The sequence below is a fragment of the Tenrec ecaudatus genome, chromosome 3, assembly GCF_050624435.1.
Source record: "Tenrec ecaudatus isolate mTenEca1 chromosome 3, mTenEca1.hap1, whole genome shotgun sequence".
Lineage (NCBI taxonomy): Eukaryota > Metazoa > Chordata > Mammalia > Afrosoricida > Tenrecidae > Tenrec > Tenrec ecaudatus.
The window spans coordinates 64,453,364-64,473,671 of NC_134532.1; the positions used below are offsets into that span (position 1 = coordinate 64,453,364).

Here is a 20,308-nt window from a genome sequence, read left to right on the forward strand (position 1 = left end):
AGTAAAAATTATGATTTCGTGGAAACCAGTCTTTCCAAAAATATGCTTTCATCTGCATATTAAAAGATAAAACAGGTCATAAAAGGCCAATATGGAATATTCAAATTGGCTCTTGGTTTTTCAGATGGGAAATGAAAATGTTCACCAACAGCCTTAAACATCTTTATGAAACTATGCTGAAGGCCATAAAGCAAAAAATGTGTAACCATTTAAAATTGTAATTCACAGAAGGCAAAGAAGGAAGTAGCTACCATTAAAACCAATCGCACACAGCTGCAGAAAAGAAATGGCTTTAGAAAAACACATTAAGAAGTAGGAAAAAACAATTAAAGGGACCACCTGAAAAATGAGAATTTAATTAAAATGATTATGACAACACTGAAGGGCTCTTACAAGAATAGCTTTAGATTTTTACTTCACAAAGTAGAACATTTTAACTGCTCTTAAATATTTACAGTTCCTTAATTTAAAGCAAGTTGCATTGTATTTAGTTAAGGAAGGACGATCTTGTATGGTACTTCTGTCACACAATCCAGAATTATGAAACAGTTTAAATAGGTTTGTGTCCAGCATATTTGGGGTTGATTTTTTAAAGCTGAGCATAATGTATTATATTAGTATGAAAGTAAAATCTTTATTTAATTTACATAAATGTAAGTATAATGAAAAAAAGTACGTGCAAAGTATTTTTCAAAACTTTCTGCTTACATATATAAAGATAGACTTTGCTCGGTGTGGTGCATAAACAAAATGTTACTCAGTGACTGTAATTTGTGTTTCTTATTTTAATGAAAATAGATGATCCCGTACAGTAATAGAACATGAAGTATAATCATAGAATGTGAAGTATAATTTTAAGATGGATGCTACATATAATATGGTGTTTGTCATAAGTTCAAATTTCAGTGTGCATCTGCGTTTCATATATCTATACATACATAAGTACCTCTGAGTGTAACTGCAATAACATTTTAAAAGAAATGAATTTCGGACTCTTAAATTTTTACATCCTTTGAAAAGAACCTTAAATTCCTTTTATGATGGTTTCTTACATTCTGGCTACATTTCCTTTCTGACTTTTTAGCATGTGTGACTACTTTCTTTTTTCCCTGTTTCAGTGGATCTAAATCCTGAGATTCACTGAATCGTCTCAGGCAAATCTATATTTGACATAGATAATAACGCTGCCATTTTGTGATTGATCTCAAAGGATTGCGGAAGAACAGTTCCTGAACCCGGGCTTGCGTGTATGCGAGTGTGCGTGTGGACTTAAGCTTGGCGAGACACAATGGAAGAGGTTTCACGTACCTATAGCACTGCCAACAACAAGGCAAAAACCTAGGTCTTTACCTTCTGTACTTGTTGACCAAGTCATGCTCTCCACACGGGCATTCCCGTGGGGACCCTGTGCTCAAGGCACAGCGCTGCACTCGACTCGTAATGGCTGCTGCATTTCAGAATTAAGTTTAGTTTAAAGTGAGAATGTTTCTGCACAGAGGAATAGGGTGTGTGTGGTGTTCGCTCGGGCCGCACGTGTACTAGAAATAAGGTGGGAGTGCGCGCGCGTACAGCTTACAGATCAGCTTTGCAGAGGTTGTTTTTACCCGCATTTTCCTAAAAAATAAAATAAAAAATGAAGCAGCAGCACTGGCAAGCCCTGGGGTTCGGAGTGAACATCTTCTAGACTGTAAGTGTTGCTCCTTGTGTCTCGTCTGAAAAATGACCGCAGCAATAGCCACCGACTCAAAGGGTTCTCCGCAGCACAGGACGCGTCTAGCAAATAAATCACAGGCAGGCCCCATCGTGTTGGCATTGGCGTGTGCATTACTAGTGTGTCCGTTACGAGGCCTTCATCTGTACCCTCTCATTGGCTGCAGTGCGCTGGCGGGCACGCACTCCTGCTGGTGTGGCCACTGGGAAGGACAGGGGTTGAGAAGGAAAGACGGCCGCCACGGCGCCGCCCGAAGCTGTTAGAGAGCCGTCGTGTGTGGCTCTGGGAGACGGGAAGCCCTCTCCGCACGGCGGGCCCCCTCGTCCCTGGCCCCCGGGAGCGGAGCGTCCTCTGCGCGAGAGGCTGGCAGGCCCCTCCGCGGAGGGACAGGTTGCGCCCGCGGCGGGGCGGGGCCCGGGGACGCCAGCCCCTGCTTTGCAGACGGAATCCACAAACAAACAAAGCTCGGCCTCTCGCCGTGCGTGCGCGGGCGCGGTGCTCGCTCGCGTTTCATCAGCCTCCGGCGCGGGCCGGGCCGGGCTGCAGCGTTGGCGCGAGGGCGCTGGGTCGGGCGTGGCTCCCGCGCCCTCGTGGCCGCGAACAAAGGGCCCTTGGGAGGCGCTGGCATTTCGATGCCTCTGCCTGCATCGTGGTCCCAAGTGCACCACACGCCTCCCCTGCCGGTTTGTTTGTTCAATAACTTGCTGTGCTTCTCTTTCTTTAGCGAAAATGGGGGTGTGAGAGCAAGCCAGGCCAGCGCTTTTCCCGCCCTTGTGGGTCTCATTCAGGTCCTCTGCTATTTTAGTTCAAAAGTCATTTTACTAGGAGGGCCGTAGACTGAGCTCTCTCCTGACTGCAGCTCTGGTAGTGGCGCGAAACCGATGGCAGTTTAAGAGGGAAAGAAGTGGCTAGCCGGTGCGCAGACACTGCTCACGCCGCCGGCCGCGGCCGCCTGGACAGGCGCGGGCGTCGTGTAGCGGGAGGCTTCTAAGCAGCCGCGCCTTAGGAAGCCGGCCTGGGTTTGGCCGCGCCTTGCCTTCCCTCGTGACGCCCACTGCTGCATGTCCCACTCCATTGTCCTGAGCGCGATCTCTTCCCACGAAGCGAGCTGTCGCAACGAGAAGGCAGCTGCCAATAGGAGCCCACGTATTTGTGGAGTGTTCTATAAAATCACCCCGGAACGTTTCCACCGGGGGGGGGGGGGGGGGGGCTATCTGCACCCCTCGGGCCTCAGGCCTCTTTGTGTCGTGGAGCTGACCCCCGCCCGCCAAAATGCTGTCCTGAGATACGCCCTTTTCCTCCAAAGACTCGGCATGCTACCCAGACTACACATTTCCAATTTGGGAAGAAAATGTTCCCCAATGTTCAATTGATCTTTAAATACTTAAACCATTGAAATCACCTTTATTATACAGGCGGGATGAGACCGTCCAAGGAGTTATTATTTAGTTGCTATTTTTTAGGTCGTAATAACGGATCATAAATATAGCATTTAAAGGCTGCCAGTGTACTGGGTTTTTTTTTTCTTTTTCAGAAAATCTCAGTAATTTTTTAAAAGCCCGGTTGATGATCTTTAGACACAAACAGCTGCTGACTGTGAGGGTGTTGCATGGATTTGTGTGTGTAGTATTTCAATAAAGTAGTTTTCCATTCTCACATTCTGGTTTTGATTTGATTGAAAGGTGGCATTACCCCCCCCCCACGTCCCCCGTCTTTGCAATCAGACATGGTAATCTATGTCAGCTTTTCCCTTTATGGGAATGGCGTCTACTTGGGGGGAAAAAACAACTATTTAAGTTTGGGGTTTTTTTTCCCCCTTAACAAGATTCTGTTCTCTAAGAATATTTCAGCACCATTAATTAGAAAGAAGGTTTTATGAACCGTACGGCTAGCACGAACAGACCCCACAGCTGTTTTTAAAGTACTGTATGCCGTAGCCGCCCTGCTTTTTCTCTGTCTGAAACTTCATTTTGTTAGACTCTCATCAATCATGGGAGTCATTACCATAAATCCTCCTGTTGTTAATTTAGTAGTATCACACTAATGAGACGTTCTTGCTATAATTAAAAATGAATTCTAACTTCAAGGTATTCTAAATTTTTTTAACGAATTTAGTAGAATGATCGTGCCATATGACCATAAATACCACTGATAAACACACAGATTACTCATCAACCCTCCAAGAAGAGCGGTGTCATAATGTGTCCAGGTGTGACTTGTTTACTGGTTGCCTCTGTGCACGTGTGCTTATGCATATGTATATTTTTTGTGCACATCCTTAGGAATTATGTCCTTGTTGTCAAGCCCAGTATGCTTTACCAAGGCTACGGATAAGCCTGGTTCTTTTGTCTGGCCACCGTCAGTGGGCGGGACAGTGGGAGTCCCCCTAAGCAGGTGTCCTAGAGCACCACCTGCTGGAGGCATTCGAGGACATGCCTCTAGTTACGTGGATGTGTTTGCATTTGATAAGACAGGTGTGCTTGGGTTTTAATTGCCTGTGATTATATCTCTTTTCATGGGTCACAGATGACAGGAAGTGTACACTCTCTTGAACTACCTGAGCTGGTAGAAAGAAGCCCCTCTGTCCCTCTTCCTGCGACACCTAGCCTGGCTTGGGACCTTGATGATAGCAGGAACAAGTCAACACACTGCCTGCCTCCGAGAGCAGAGCATCACAGTTTGTCATGAGATCAATTATCCATCATCTTACTGAGTGCCGGCCTTTGTAGTAAGCTGGGGGGAGGGTGGGGGGGGTATGCGGATAACATTTTGAATTCAGATTTCTTATGACCGCCAGCTTCTGAACTGGAGAGCAGCGGTTGAAACGAGTAGTGGCCTTTTCGCGCCCAGCGCCTGACACTTGATCTGACTCTGCGGGGACCTGGAGGTTTTCTTGTCTGTGTCCCTTGAAGAGCCGCCCCTCCGGCCCTCCATGTGGTCTGCACCGGGGCCCTCCCGCCAGACTGCCTGCCTCTTTGTATTTCCTCCCTGAAGAAGTCAGCCGGTAGGGGTGGGGAGCGAGTACGTTGGCAGTGTTCAAGTTCAGGTGCCATTAAAACTGCATCTATGAAATTCTCCAGAAGCTCCAGGATGTGCAGTGCTCCATGATAAAATGCAGGCCCTCCATCCCAGCAAACAACTCTGTATTTACTGCTTGTACCTAATAGTAGATGTGGTCAAAGGAATTATACTCAGATGGCAAATGAATACGACCTTAATCTGCACCATATGCAGAGCAGTGGACTGATGTGCCAATATATCACATTTATTTACCTTGTGTGGTTGCTGAGCCCCCAAAAAGCCAACTCTGCCATTCAGCCCAGGGGCTCCAGGCACCTAACTAAGAGAACAGAAGAACTGAGGGCTACGTCCTGCATCGAGATGGAGCCTCTTCACCTGGAGGCTTTGTTACTGCGGCGCCCAAAGCAAGCTGCTTGCCCGAAATTCACTTCCAAACCCTCGCCAGAATCATTCTCGGAAGTACATAGTCCCTGTAGTCAACCAACTGCTGCTAGGGATACGGGATGGGGGAGGGTGGGGGAGCTCTCAAAGGAAATGCTGAGTGTTTTGTTCTTTCACTTGTGGAGACTGAGTCTACTCCACATGGTGAACTGCTCCTCTTGGTTTTGTTTTTGGAAATTTGAGAGTCGTGCTTTGCTGTTTTTAGACTATGGAATAATTGTGTGTGTGCGCGCACCAGAGAGAGACTGGCTGACTTATTACTGTAGAACTACTAAGGATGCATTTAATTAAGACCTCCTGGAACCGCCTATTAGACTGACTGACTTTATCACCTGTCCACATGTCCGTTCCATTAGAGGACTGTGTACCGCACATTGCGCTTTAGATATTGCGGAGACTTTATGAGAACGAAAGCCGGTTGACATGAAACTAAGGATTGTAGTGACTGATGTTCTGTTTACGAAGGAGCACTTATTTATTGATTTGTACATACCTCCATTTTCAAATACCACGCTCACTAATACGGCATTACAAGGCTTCACTTTGGAAGTGTTTGTTTGAACTTGCTTTCATGATCTTTAACATTGCCATTACTTAATTAGTGTATTGCTGTGTTTTTTCTCACATTCAAATGGATTTGGTCAGACTTCAGATTACAGATTTGCAGTAACTTCGGCAGCAAAAAAAAAAATCCTTAAGATTTGTTTTGCCTTTTGTGACTTAAGTCTACGTGACTTGTCGGGCTTTGTCATTTGTGTCTTTTAGCGTTGAATTTTCTGTAAGGCCTTTTTTATTTCCTCGGGGCAAGTGAGTAGCTCAAGATGTGAGACCCTCCCTCGGTTTCCCCAGTGCCTTGCTGTGGAACAAAGGAACCTAAAATGTGGGGGAGATACTACAGGAATCTTTGTGTGATTTGATAAATAGGTGGGGGAAAGTTAGGTAATTGGGATAGATTAAAAACTATTCCCAATTTTAATTACCATTCATTACCATTACACCCAGTGCTGCAGTCAGCAGGCCTGGAAGCAATCTCCTCTCAATTATTGTTCTTAGTGTGAGTGTTTTCCTCCAAGGCAGAGCTGTTAAAGTAATCTCCGTTAGTAGACCCCCATATGCAGCTACAGGAGCGGCGATGAGCGAGAACCCAGCCGAGCCCCTCTGCAAGGAGGCAACTACTGAAAAGTATGGGTCTCACGAAATTAGGAGAGAAGTTTTATCAGTTCTTTTAAAAAGTATGATCTACATTGAAATACATAACGGCCATTGACAAAGATATTATATATTACCGACATAAAAGGAGATGTTCTCTACATTGCTAATTGTAAAGAAATCACCAATCCACTTATAAAATGAAAATTTTGTCGTGGGTGGTGTAGTGGTTACATGCTGGGCTGCCCACCTCAAGGTTAGCAGTTCGAAACCACAGCACTCCTTGGGAGAAAGACGAGACTTTCCATTCCGTGAAGAGTTTCAGTCCCAGCAGCCCACAGGGGCACTTCTGCTCCATCCTATAGAGTGGTGAGGACGTGCAAGGGCCTTGCTGGCAGTCAGTTGGGTCTGTCTGCACATACTTGACACCTGGGACTGGGGCTGGAGTGACACGCGGGGATGTTATGTATAGGTAGTGGTATTGGAAGGCAGCTCATTTTCTTCGTCTTAATTTACTAAATTATCTGACGGATTGATCATGAGCATGTCCGTAATAATCAGAGAAGGGGTATTTACGTCTGGGACAAGGGTCCTCATTAGTGTAATAGAGCTTCATTTGCTGTCCTTGGGCTTCCGCTCCTAGGTCCTCTCTAGCATCCATCTCAGAATGTTGTGGATTGTTCTGCAGGGAACGTTGGAAAGTCTAGGACCAGGAGGACTCAGAGAAATGAAAGTGTCATTCTGAAACAAAAGCCATCTCTATTTGGCTTTTATCAAGAATAAAATCAGATATTATACTTAGGCTGAGAAGAGTGTCTGTAACAGAAGAGAAAAGCAAGCATCTTTGTGCTGCTGCTGCTGCTGCTACCTCCGCCTCTACCTCACCACTACCATCACCACCTCTCCGCCACCTCACCACTACCATCACCATCACCACCTCCACCACCACCACCACCACCACCACCATCACACCACCACCAACAATCACCATCAGTCACCATCAACACCACTACCATCACCACCAACAACAACAATCACTATCAGTCACCATCACCACTACCATTGCCGCCGCCACCATCACCACCACTACCATCACCACCTCTCCACCACCTCACCACCACCTCACCACCTCCACCACCACCACCACCACCACCTCTACCATCACCACCACCACCATCACCACCACCACCACCACCACCTCCACGACCACCACCTCTACCACCATCACCACCACCATCACCACCACCTCCACCACCATCACCACCACCACCTCACCACCTCCACCACCACCACCACCACCACCACCACCACCACCACCACCACCACCTCCACCACCTCATCACACCATCACCACCTCTCCACCATCACCACCACCACCAACAGTCACCATCACCACTACCATTGCCGCCGCCACCATCACCACCACTACCATCACCACCTCTCCACCACCTCACCACCACCTCACCACCTCCTCACCACCTCCACCACCACCACCACCACCACCACCACCACCACCACCACCTCTACCACCATCACCACCACCACCTCCACCACCATCACCACCACCACCTCACCACCTCCACCACCACCACCTCCACCACCACCACCTCTACCACCATCACCACCACCATCACCACCACTCCACCACCATCACCACCACCTCACCACCACCACCACCACCACCACCACCTCACCACTACCATCACCACCTCACCACCATCACTGCCTCTGCCCCCACCTCACCACTACCATCAGCACCAATATGCTACTACTCCTGTCATCACTACCACCACCACTACACCACTACCAACACTGCTACCTCTCCCAGTATTGCCACGACTACTAGTCTCACCATTATTTTTCCACTATCAGCACTGTCATATTACTAGTACTAGTTGATACTAATTAGTGTTCACTGCATGTCAGGCACTATCCTACGGACACCACATATACACTCATGGCTCCTGTATGCGAACTTCTGTCAGTTCATTTTACAGGTGAGGCACAGCCAGAGTGAAAGCATGCCCTTTCTCCTTGATAGAGCCTACCTGAGGGCGGCCACAGCCTGGACCCAGCTCCGGGTGTGAGGCTAGATGCTCCATCTCAGCCACCAACTGCGCTGCCCTACAGCTCTCAGTGAGGGAATTGGACAATCGACTCTAGAAACTCTGGTGAACCCTACCACTCCGCCCTTCTGCGTATGTGCAGAGGACACCGCGGAGCAATTACACACTTCCGAGTCCCTAAGCCTGAGTTATTCAGATGAGTCTATGCCGTAGCAGGCCTTCGCCTTAAAAACTGTCAGGACATTCGGCGGTACACTGATAACCAGTTACAGATTCAGACTCGTGTAGCCTACTTTCTGTATAGTCTTACTCTCTGTTCATAAACCTTTACACATAGATTAAGGGCTTCAAAATTGGTGGGGCAATGGAATTCGAGGAAAAGCAGGAGGAAAGGTCATGACCAAGAACTTGGCCTCATTCGTAATTGACCGATTATAGTGGATAGCTGCACCACTGTTACCCTGCCCAGCATTACTGCCTCTAGTAGTTCCAAGAAGAGCCCAACAGAATTGACTAGTGGCTGTTCCACTCCAAGCACAGTTATGATTTATAATCTGTAACCTATTATGTGTGATCCAAGAAGCAATTTTTTTTTTAATCACCAACAAGACCATAATGACTGAGGTGGGGAGGGATGGGGAACTGATGGGGCTGGAATGATTTTCTAAAGTTCCAATTTTTTTTTGTTTCTCTTTCTATAATTAAAATGCAGTGTTATAATTCCAATTGAGAACTTAATGAGAAAGGTTTAGAAAGCATTCCGCAGCTAACCTCATTTCCGCTTCAGCCCAGTCATTTCCTTTCTTGATTTACCTTTATGGTGAACCGCATGAGAGAGTGGTGTGTGGCGTCCACAGGAATGCTCTGTAGTCATCCATTACAATGGAGTGAAAGGCAAGTGCCTAATGCCAGGATCCACCGTTAGGGAGTCACTGGCTTATACGTCGTACAATATTCAGGTTGAATGGCTGTTTGTTTTGTTTACCTATCTGAATATATTGCTTTCTTTAAAACAAATTTGCATTTTCTTTCAAAATGAGTGAACTATTGAAATCATTACTTTTTAAGTTCGGCTTTGTTGTTGTTATTTTTGCTTTTAGCCCGTGTTGAGACCGGATGGCATTAGGTTTTCCTAATGTAGAACATTATTCATGGTTGTTACTCTTTAAGGATTTTATTAATCAGTGTGCTCTGTTGATTGTTATGTACATATTCGGATTATGAGAAGTAGTTTGGGCTGCAGTACAGATGTTTCAGCCTCTGCAGCCTTGTAGTTTTGCTGTAGGTTCAGTCAGGCCCCGGCAGCACTGCGGGGTGAGCAGTGGACGGCAGACTGCACGGCCAGTGACTGAAGCCCACAGCTCCTCCACAGGAGAAAGAGGGCTGTCTGCTCCTGCCGACTGGACAGGGCACTAGGAGTTGCAATGTACTTGATGGCAGTGGGTTTGGGTGTGGGGGGGTTTATGGTCAACAAAAGGAGCCCTCGTGGCGTTGGGCTGTGAAGCAGTGGGCTGCTAACCACACGATCAGTAGTTTGAATCCACCAGCCACTCTGTGGTAGAAAGAGGAGGCAGAACTTAGGCAGCAGTCCTACTCTATCCTGTTAGGTCGCTGTGAGTCAGCATCAGCTTGACGTGATGGCTGGTAGAGGGCTGGCTAAGGTTGGTTTTACAAAGGTCAATGAAAGCCCATGCAAATCAACACACTGTCAAATACAGGGCCATACTGCGTACCTTCCCCCATCTATACAGTACACTGGACATCATCCATGCCCGGTGTATGTTAACAAATTAATGAAAAACGAATTTCTAAGCAAGTGGAAAATGTTAATATGGAGGCAAAAAAATCATCTAGGTATTGATTGGGGGGATTTTATTTCTATGAAATTAAAAATAGCAGTGTCCCTTCTTCACCCACATTTATAAATATGAAAATAAAAATAATCTCTAAATTATCAAGGGCTTATGAGGGCAGGGGGAGGATGGGTAGAAGGAAGAGCTGATACCAAGGGCTCACATAGAAAATGTTTTGTTTTGTTTTAAATCATTTTATTGGGAGCTCTTACAGCTCTGATCGCAATCGATACATACATCGTATCAAGCACATCTGTACATCTGTTGCCCTCATCAGAATGGAAACATTTTGGAAATGATGAGGGCAACAGATGTACAAATGTGCTCGACACAATTGATGGGTGGATTGTTATAAGACCTGTAAGAGCCCCATTAAATGATTTATTAAAACAAAAAAAGGGCAGAGGGTTGAACCCCACTTCATCTCTTAATAAATGGTATTGAAAACAGGGAAAGTTAATGAAGGGATTCACTCTCTGCTAGGAAAAAAAAAGTGCTTAACTCAGCCTGGTGGCATAGGGGATTAAGCATTTGGCTGCTAACCGTGAAGCCATCAGTTCAAAGGCACCCGTGTCTCTGCAGGAGAACCAAGAGGCTCCCGGAGGCCGTGCTGCTCCGCCCAGTAGGGTCACTAAGAGTCAGAAGTTGATGTGATGCCAGCGAGCTGTGTGAGCGAGTGAGCATTGTGCCGTGCATTCATCGCCGATTTAATTGTCCTTGAGTTAAGGGGATCGTACCCAAAATACCAAGAACATTCACTGTATAAAACATAGCTTAAGAATTTGCCAGAAATGACTGCCACGCCTCTTTTTGCCAGGATCACTCATGTGTTTTGCCTTAAAGGAAACAGACATTTTTAAATACTTGTCTTATTCAGGTGAGCCAGATCCTGCGGAAATGACCATCTACTCTTCTTTCTGGTGTAATTGCAAGTGGTCCTGAATCCATATGATGGGGAACCAACCATACCTAATGTTAAGAGGGCACCAAAAATTGCACTCAATAAAAATATTCACCGCAGTACCTATGGTGCTGCTATCTGTCACCGCGTCTCTTGGAAAGCACAGGCCCAGGGCCAGTGCTCAGTGGGTGAGAGGGAGATTGTGTGCCGTCCGGTGCAAGCTGGGCGGTGCGGCCAGCCTGGCTCAGCACTGATGCTCAGTGCTCTGTGCTGAGAAAGCCCGTCAGAGGAGCGGGTGCATCCTGGCGGTCATGGCCGGATTTGGACGGGCTTTAATCTCACTTGACTTGCTCATCTTCCTCCAAGGCCATCCATAAAGCCTGCCGACGATCCTTTTCAGTCTCCGGTTAGGATTTGCATCAGTACTCATAAACCTGCTCCCAGGACAAAGCTCCTTTTCCTTTGAAGTCGCTGTTCGAACTTTTCAAAGAAGTCCTAGAAGCCTGTCCCCTTTCTCCTTTTATTTCCCTTTAAGCAGAGTTTAAAGCGCAGGCCTTTAAACTAGTAGCAAGATAAATTTTTCTCGCAGCATCATGGGAAGCCATGGCGATTTTTCAAGTAGCAAGACTTTAAAAGGTTCTTAAGGGAGGCTGTTCTGCTGGATGATCTCACTTGTGGTAAATCCTACTCCCCAAGAAAGCAAAAGTAAAGGCTCTTTCCACTCAGTAACCGCTGCAAATTTTCAGCAAACGAATTAGCCTGGTATTTTTCAGAAGGCATTTTTGTTCTGCCCTTTATTCAGTTTAAACACTTGAGTGAGAGATGGTGATAGCTTTGGGCATTGCCATGTCTTAGCTCCATGCCCCTTCCCATCACCCCCACTGCCCCCTGCCCCTGGTGCAGGGTCTGATCAGTGCTGGGAGGGCAGGCTTCAGTGGACGCTGCAAGGAGAATGGGTGAAGTGGCGCCTAGGTTTTGTTTCTCAGCTCTCCAAAAAGAACCGTGCACAGAGATGTGGGAGTCTTTGCCTTGCCTTCCGTGGGGACATTATCTCGTGGGCCCTGCTGCCATCCAGGGTGATGATGCATGCACCCCCACCTCAGAGAACCAGAGACAGCCTGCGCCTCAGCCTCCTGATTGCCCCACTGCCCGGAGTCGAGGCTCCCAGTGCCTGCTTGCTTCCTTTGCGCCCACTCCCTTCCTGCACCGGGATTTTAATATCTAAAACTCTTGGTCCGTGGGAACACAATCCAACAGGTACTGGTTTTCAGTGTACCTTTTGATCAAGAGAAAATGTGAAACAATGCGTGCGCACCTGAGAGGACCGACATTTGTAATCTACCCTTGTGCTTTTCATTTATTGGGGCTTGGGTTTTTGTCTCTTTTTCGCATTTCCCGAATTGTCTAACCTGCTTCCTGGATTAGGAAGTATTTTGCCAAACTTTGAAGCTAAAATCCTAGTGTTGAGCAGTTCTTTTGGAGAGATCAGGCTGTAAGGGTGGGGGATCGTTCTTCATTTTTGAAATGATCCTGATATTGTCCCTCTCTGTGTGTGCACTGTGTGGTGGGGAAAGTTATAGTTTAGAGTATTGGGCTATTGTGCAAGTCAAGCATACTCAGCGAATCCTGATGAGCGCACAAGATGCATGCTTATAAGTGAACCCGCTGCTTCTGGGTAACCATGGAGCTCCGTGAGCTTGCTTTTCTAATGGCAGGACCTGCCACTGTTTCATCTTTTACATTGAAGGAAAAAAACACACACGACAGTCATCTCCCCCCCTCCCTCACCCCTGAGAACCCACTCTGAGCCTAGGAAGCAAACTGTGGAATCGCCATGCTTACAGGACAGGGTCTGCTAGGCCTGCCGCCAGCCATCCGCCCTGCGTTTCCTGTGGCCTATGCCCAGAGTACCTGTCAGGTACGTTTCCTCCCAGCTTTGGCTTCCCACCGAGGAGCCGGACGACAATTTTAGTTAAAACAAAAATCTAACACAGCACTCCTCCCCACCCCCGTCCCCCCAAATGGCAACTTATGAAAACAAAAAAGGAACGATCACAGCCAAAATGTATTCCTTTATCTCTTTGTGATCTTAATTGGCAAAAAGTTGACAGTAGATCTAATGAGATAGTAAAAGACACGATCCTTTTATTACACGTGTATAATCATGTTTGGACAATTTAACAGGATGAAAATGGAACAATTGGGGCAGTTGCATTTTTAGCGACCTAGGGTTAACTTTCCTTATACGTCGAGTTTAGCAAACTGGATGGAATGGAATTAGTAATTTCGAAAATAACACGGTCCAAGGGCTTTTAAAAAGTTCCTTGAAAACCTGTATTATATTTAGATTCTGTTTTTTCACCTCTGTTGTGAAGCTCCCCTGTGACCCACGGACTGCAGCGCTTCTTGGGACAAGAGGGAGCCCACGACTCCGGCTAACGTGTATTTGCAAAGTGGCTTCTAGCTTCCTCTTTGTCGGGCCAGTTGCACCGCAGAATTAACTTTCTTGTGGAGGTTAACTAATTCATATTGGGTTGCATTTATATTCAAAACAAAACAAATTTCTAAATTTGTGGACTTTTTAAGGCAAAAAAAGTTGTTCTTATGACAGTTTTTGGAAATGTCGAGAACTTTCAAAGTATGGTGGGCTTCCCGTCAGGAATAAGTTTTTAAATTCTGTGTCAAATGAAGCCAGACACCTGGTTCCACTCACCTCCCTACCTTTCAGTCCGTCCCTTTGTCTCAGAGCTGGTTCCTGAATCCAGGATGGCGCAGTATGATGCGATGCTCCTTTATCTTAAATTCCACTTGGAAGTCTCTGGAGTCCCCAGAAACCACGGAGGACTTCTGAGGCTGTGGGACTATGTGGTGTATATTCCAGGGAAAACTATCGTAACATGCTCCCGGGTGTAACATCCTGGGGGGGATTGCCAGGTACCCATGACCTGACCATGGGCTCATCCTCAGGGACCAGGCCCCTGCCCTCATGGTAAGTCCCTCAGGATCTTCCTGGTCATTGACCTTGTGCATTCAGTGAAAACCATTGCTCCACCTCCGCCCCTAGGAAAACATAGGCACGTATGAGTATCTTATATGAAATGCCCTAGGCCCCGTTGAGCCTACCTTAGATGTTGCTAAACCCATTTGGGGGGCTTGATTGGTGTCTTTGTGTTTGACAGTCAGCTTTGGCCTTTCACAGCACAGCGTGTTTCTGGCAGACTGTCCTTGACCTGACAGGTTTCTCCTCAGAAGGGGCGACTGCTCCGAGCATCGTCAAGTGTCTGGGGATGGGGCCTTCTAGAGCTGGTGATTCCGACCTACTTTCTGGGCATATTTTCTCCATTGTTATTTCACAGTATCATTAATCAACCCTATTATAATAAAGCCAATCCAAATCAGGGAAATAGAAGGTGTCGCCCAGAGTCATGCTCTCTCGTGTTCCATCTATAAACATTTGTGTCTTTGTCCTTAGAGACGATGAAAGCACAGGCTTCGCTGGGTCTTAAAATAGTAATCTTCAGGCTAAATAGAGGGTCACGTTCATCTTTGTGGCTTGTCCCAGATCAAGCCACTAATGAATCTTACTGTGATTTACTGCCTACTCTGTGCTGGGGTAACTCACGGGGTGGGATCCTTATAAGCCAACTTCTGTTTGATGTCCATCAGAACTGTGTGAAGTGCAGGGTGAGTCATTTTTGTATGTGTAGGAAGAGGCTTTGAAACACCTGTCCTTATTCAGCTCCGTCTCCGCCCCTCGTCTCCGCCACTGTCAGTCAGGAGGTTACTTTTAAGGCTGTGGTTTTCTTGGTGTTTCTTGGGCTCGTGTTTGTTTTCTCTGAACATTGGATGAGCCGTAGAGGAAGACCCTCGGTGAAGCAGACCAGGAAGGTACCACCCTCGCAAGCAGGCCTCGTAAAGACTTACAAGATGAAGAAGCTGCTTTGAGGTGGGGCAGGCTGTCTGGTTCGGCCTCGCCACGCCGTGACTGGTCAGAGAGGCGGCGGCTTCTCTCTGAAGTGTGAATTCAGCTGAAGCCCTCAGTTTTGTCATCCCCCGTCCAGAAGTCATCTGATCAAGAGGTTTCGTTATATAATTGGCAGGTGTCTAGACTGTCTTTTTTAACCCTATGTCTTTGACCCTCGATGCTTGGTAACCATCAGAGAAGGATTACTTGAAATGTAGTAACATGGGCGTAACTTTAAAACAGGGTCTAGTCCTAACGTAGGATTGTGGGAGGCTTTTCCAAACTATAATTCAAATTGTAGCTATGATGGAGATTAGGAACAAGTTGTTGGTTATTTAAGACCGGGCAGAGGGCACTGGGTAACAGGCTGCGTGATCTTGCACTGACTTGCGTGCGTCTGCTTTGTTTTCTCCTGAAGGTGAGACCACTACTCCTCGGGCCATCTTGACAGGCCATGACGATGAGATCACCTGCGCTGCCGTGTGTGCTGAACTGGGCCTGGTCCTGAGTGGGTCCAAAGGTAAAGCTAAGGACCTCAATCGATGTGTGCATGCCACCAGGATGTTCCTGCTGTCTCGGTAGCTCTACCAAACCAAACCCAACCCAACCCACTGCCATCGAGGCATTTAGGCTCAAGGCAACCCTGTAGGACAGAGCAGATGTGCTCCTGTGAGTTCTCCAGACTATGAATCTTTAAGAGCGCAGAAAGCCTCTTCTTTCTCCTACAGAGTGGCTGGTGATTTCAAACCGCCGACCTTGCAGTTAGCTATATATATCTATATAGATTTATATATATATATATATATATATATATATATAAATCTCTATCTATCTATCTATCTATCTATCTATATATATATATAATATGTACTCCACTATGCCACTATGGGTCCCTCATTAGCCGCATAGGGCTATTTAAGCTCACTGAAATTTGTTAAAATTGGGAGTTAATTTCCTCAGTATCACTAGCCCTGTTGAAGGTGCCCCATATTCACGCGTGGCTCACGGCTTCTCCATTAGCACCGATAGCGACCATTCCCATCGTCACCGGAAGCTCTTTGGGACAGCACTTCTGAGTTTAAAGGGTTTAAGGTGGGCTTTTACAAAGATAGCCCATAGTTTCCCACATTTCTGTGAGGCAGGAGCAAGGATATTTGCTTATTCTTATGGACCTTACCTGGCCATAAGGCATCTGACACTGGAGTGGAAACTCTTGACCCAGCCGGTTTTAACATGCAGACATCAGGGGTGGGCAGGGACCCCAGTGACTCAGAACAGAGTGGCAAAGGTCCTTGTGCCGGCTGGCAGAGAAGTTTGCTCTAGGAGCATCGCCATGCATTTAGGCCAGAGCTACTAAGCCCTTTCCCAAGGACACATGCAACAACCCCGGGTCTGAGCAGGGCTGTTTCCAGGTCACTGCTTATTCCATTATCATTGTGTGTCTCCCTGGGTCAATTTGAGCACAAATAAATGTTTTGGGCTCTTGTCACTTAGGCTTGTCTGAGGGAACTGTAGAGTAGCGGAGTCACCTTCCTTCTAGCCTGAGCTATGTAGATCAGCTACGACGGCTTCTTAGATCTTCAAAGGACCCAGCTGGAAACTTGAGTTGGTCAGAACAGCGATAGAGTAATAATGGCAGGGAGGATTCTGTAATTAGTGGACTTGCTGTTGATTCCTATGCTGAATAATTTTGTACATCAAAAGGCCACGTGACATCTTGGACTGCCTGTAATATGAATCAGGCATGTGCAGAATGAGCCTATCATCTACCAGGCAGTCTTACATGTTAGTGCTTGGCCGTAAAAATGGCCGTGCAAAGCAACTTCCATGGTTAAAATGAAAGTGTGCGACTCTTCTGTGACCTATCAAAATTTTTGTCAAAATAGGAGAAAAGCTCAGTGAATAATGTATAGGGATATTTTAATAATAGCCAAACCTCGGGCTAGTTAGTGCACCGTGACTTGCATTAGAAATGTTGAGCATCGAAGGGCATGCTTTCTTCACGGAAAACGAGAATCTGAGCATTGCTTGCCGCCTTGCTGAGCCTCACCCAGGATGTGGAGCGCACAGCTGTCTTGCGCCTTGGCAAACTCATATTTTCTGCATTTGGACCTACTTCCAATGCTTTGCTTTCTTTTGTTTTAAAGGGTGTGAAATATCCCTTAGGATTCCTTTTTGGAATGTGAAGCATTTTGCTAGCATTAATTCCGGGACTTAAAATTTATGTCACAACCACCTACCTCATTTGTATGTCCAGTAAGTTCACCTTCGCAAAATTTCCCTGGCTCCACGTTGACAGTTTTGTGACTGGTTAACAGGGTGGCCATTGCTCTAGCCAGTGGTTTCTTCTGTCCCTGCATTTACATGCCATGTGCTTTCCGCCACTCCTTTCTGCTCTATTCCCGTTTCATTTGTGTCGGTGTATTCTCTCAATTATCCATGTGTATAAAATGTCACCTGGCTTCACCATTAGGATGCAGGAGGGGACAAGGAAGCCACACAGCTACATGCTTTGCTGTCTCTGCATGAATGGACAGATGCTCAGTGACCAGTGATTGGCTTTGAAAGAAGTGATGTGATTGGCCACCAGTCACGACACACTTCTGTTCTCACACACTGGTTTGTGTGCCAAAGACTTGTGGACTGGCAGCCACTTTATGCAGTGACTGATAACAAACGTCAATCATGTGGTCGGAGAACTGGTGTTATTGACAGTGGGGTCCCTGAACTAAATGCATATTGGAGTCGTGCCGTGCAAGGAGGGCTATATACCATGGCTTCCAACGGCGTGCTTTCAGAAGTCACGTGGGGCGCAGGCAGTGATTCCATGTGGCAAGGACAGTCATGGGTGTATGCTCCCCGTGAGCCTCTGGTTTCACTCTGATGGCCTTTGGAACGTAGTCGTCACATTAGCAATTATTGTTACCTCCTTTGCTCTGCATAGCCACTTAATTTAAACAACAACAACAGATCTGCTGGCTCTGGGTTGTTCAGCCATTCCACATCTACTCCGGCAGTGTGATACGGGAAGGGAGTGATGGACCCTGGCTTTGGGGACAGCATGGAAGCGGACTAGCCCCGTTTCAAAGGAGCAGCTCACCCAAAGGTCACCAGTTCAAACCCACCAGCAACCTCTTGGGAGAAAGATGAGACAATCTGCCTCCCACTTCCATAAAAAACTATAGCCTCAGAAACCATCCGATGGAGCAGTTCAATTTCTGCCCCATGGGGAATGCTAGGAGGTGGATGAACTCAACAGCAGTGGCATTCATTCCACAAGGTAACTTCCAGTTTCTTGAGGAAAGATAGACCGGAACATGTGTGGCTTGGCTCACTTCTCTCCCAAGAGGAAGGTGAACTCTGACAGGCATGGAGAGATTTTACAGAATCATTGATGTCGCAGACAGTCTGTTTGTAAGGTCTTCCTTCTAGCTGTTTGACATGTGCACAATATTCAGATCACATTTGTCTGCTCACTTAATAATTTTGCCTTCTCTTTCTCCTGTCAGAAGGACCATGTCTCATTCACTCCATGAATGGAGACCTGCTGAGGACCTTGGAGGGGCCTGAAAATTGCCTGAAACCCAAACTCATTCAGGCATCAAGAGAGGGGCACTGTGTCATATTCTATGGAAACGGCCTCTTCTGTACCTTCAGTGTGAACGGGAAGCTCCAGGCCACTATGGAAACCGATGACAACATCAAGGTGAGCGCACTGGAGAATGGGCAGTCTTCTACATGTTTACCTCAAAGTGTGAAGACAGTGGAGAGAGAGAGCATTCTCTGATTTTGAGTTGGGGGGAGGCCTCTTTCCATGGCAACAGGACACACACACACAGCACCGCCTGTCCCAGCCGTGCAGCCAGGAAGCCTCATGTGTGATGTCACCTAGCGTGGTACTCCCACAGAAGACGTTTCTGCAAGAGCTGTGAGGCATGTCCGTGGCACTGCTAGTTGTTTAAGAAGGCTCACTGCGCGTTGTTGTTTCCCGAGCCTCTGCAGCCAGCCCGGGTTCCTCCGCAGTCTGAGCGACGAGACTGCACCTGGGTGGGATCAGCGTCTCCTTTCCGAATTCACTTCCTCACTTAACCAGATCGAAAACTTGCGAAGTTAAAGGGAACTGGGCGTCAGCGTGTGATGCCTGAGGGCCTTCACAAAGTGTGTGGAAACAGTGGCAATGCACAGGTGATGGAATTAACCCCCACGACTTCTGAAGCCCCCTCGTGTACTAGCAGGTGTTGTCTCCCTTCCGGAATGCAAGGCCAGCCGTCCCTGGGGCTTCTGGGTGCTGCATCATTCCTGCCGCCATCGGACCGGCGGGTGGGGGGGGTGGTTCTAAAGGGCGCACCTTCATGCACCTCGGAGCCTCATCCAGAGTGGCTTTAGGGATGCACGGGGGAACCTAGGGTAGGGAGCCTGTTCGGCCTTGAGGGAGTTCAGAGGGTCAGCTCTGGACTTCGCCCTGGGTTTGAGTGACCTGTCCGTTCACCCAGGCTCCCCAGGAGAGCCTGCTTGTCCTCCAAGGAAATCAATACAGAGGCCAGGAAGCAGTGAGAAGCAAACCCCAAAATCCTGATGACATCGCTCAAGTCCAGAGCCCATTCGTGCATCGCTGAGGAAGCCCTAGCAGTGCAATCGTTAAACGCTCGCCTGCTAAACCCCAAGGTCAGCAGTTCGAACCCTCCAGCCCCACCCTCGTAAGACAAAAGACTGGAGCATCTGCTCTCTTAACGATCACAGCCCGGGGAAGCCCTCTGTCACGTAGCTGCACAGGCTTGGGACTGATGCCACCGCTCCTAAGGACAGGGCCTGGCTCTGGCTTCCCGGGCTGACTGCTTAGCCCCGTGCGCGGCTCCTCTCCGGGCAGCCTGCGGCCCTGCGCACGCACAGCCGCCACTCGTGTTTTATTGCCGTCCTGCCCCTAATACTTCCTTTAAACCAACGGCACATCGGAGGCTTTCTCGCCCCCTTTCCTCACAATATGAATGCTGATAATCTGTCACTTTCAGCTGCGATTAGATTGTCAACCACGCTAATAAATCTGTGAAATAATTTGAAATCCCTCGCTGGCTGAAACAATTTCGGTGGCGTTTCTGTCGGCACCAGAGGCTCCTCCGGGCGCGGGCGCGGGATTTTCTGCAGACCGGGCCTCGCTCGCTCGCTCGCCCTCTCGGCCGGGGGGCATTGTGCTTCCCTCCGTAA

The 20,308-nt window shown here is 47.5% G+C and overlaps 1 protein-coding gene across 2 annotated transcripts in view; it reads left to right on the forward strand.

The window, feature by feature from the left end:
- LRBA (LPS responsive beige-like anchor protein) overlaps positions 1-20,308 on the forward strand; it is a 706,055-nt gene that overhangs the window by 679,183 nt on the left and 6,564 nt on the right. For both annotated transcript variants that reach the window (XM_075543710.1, XM_075543711.1), the window contains exons 54-55: positions 15,525-15,626; positions 18,616-18,812. In XM_075543710.1, the coding sequence (XP_075399825.1) occupies positions 15,525-15,626; positions 18,616-18,812 (299 nt within the window). The remainder of the gene's footprint in view (positions 1-15,524; positions 15,627-18,615; positions 18,813-20,308) is intronic.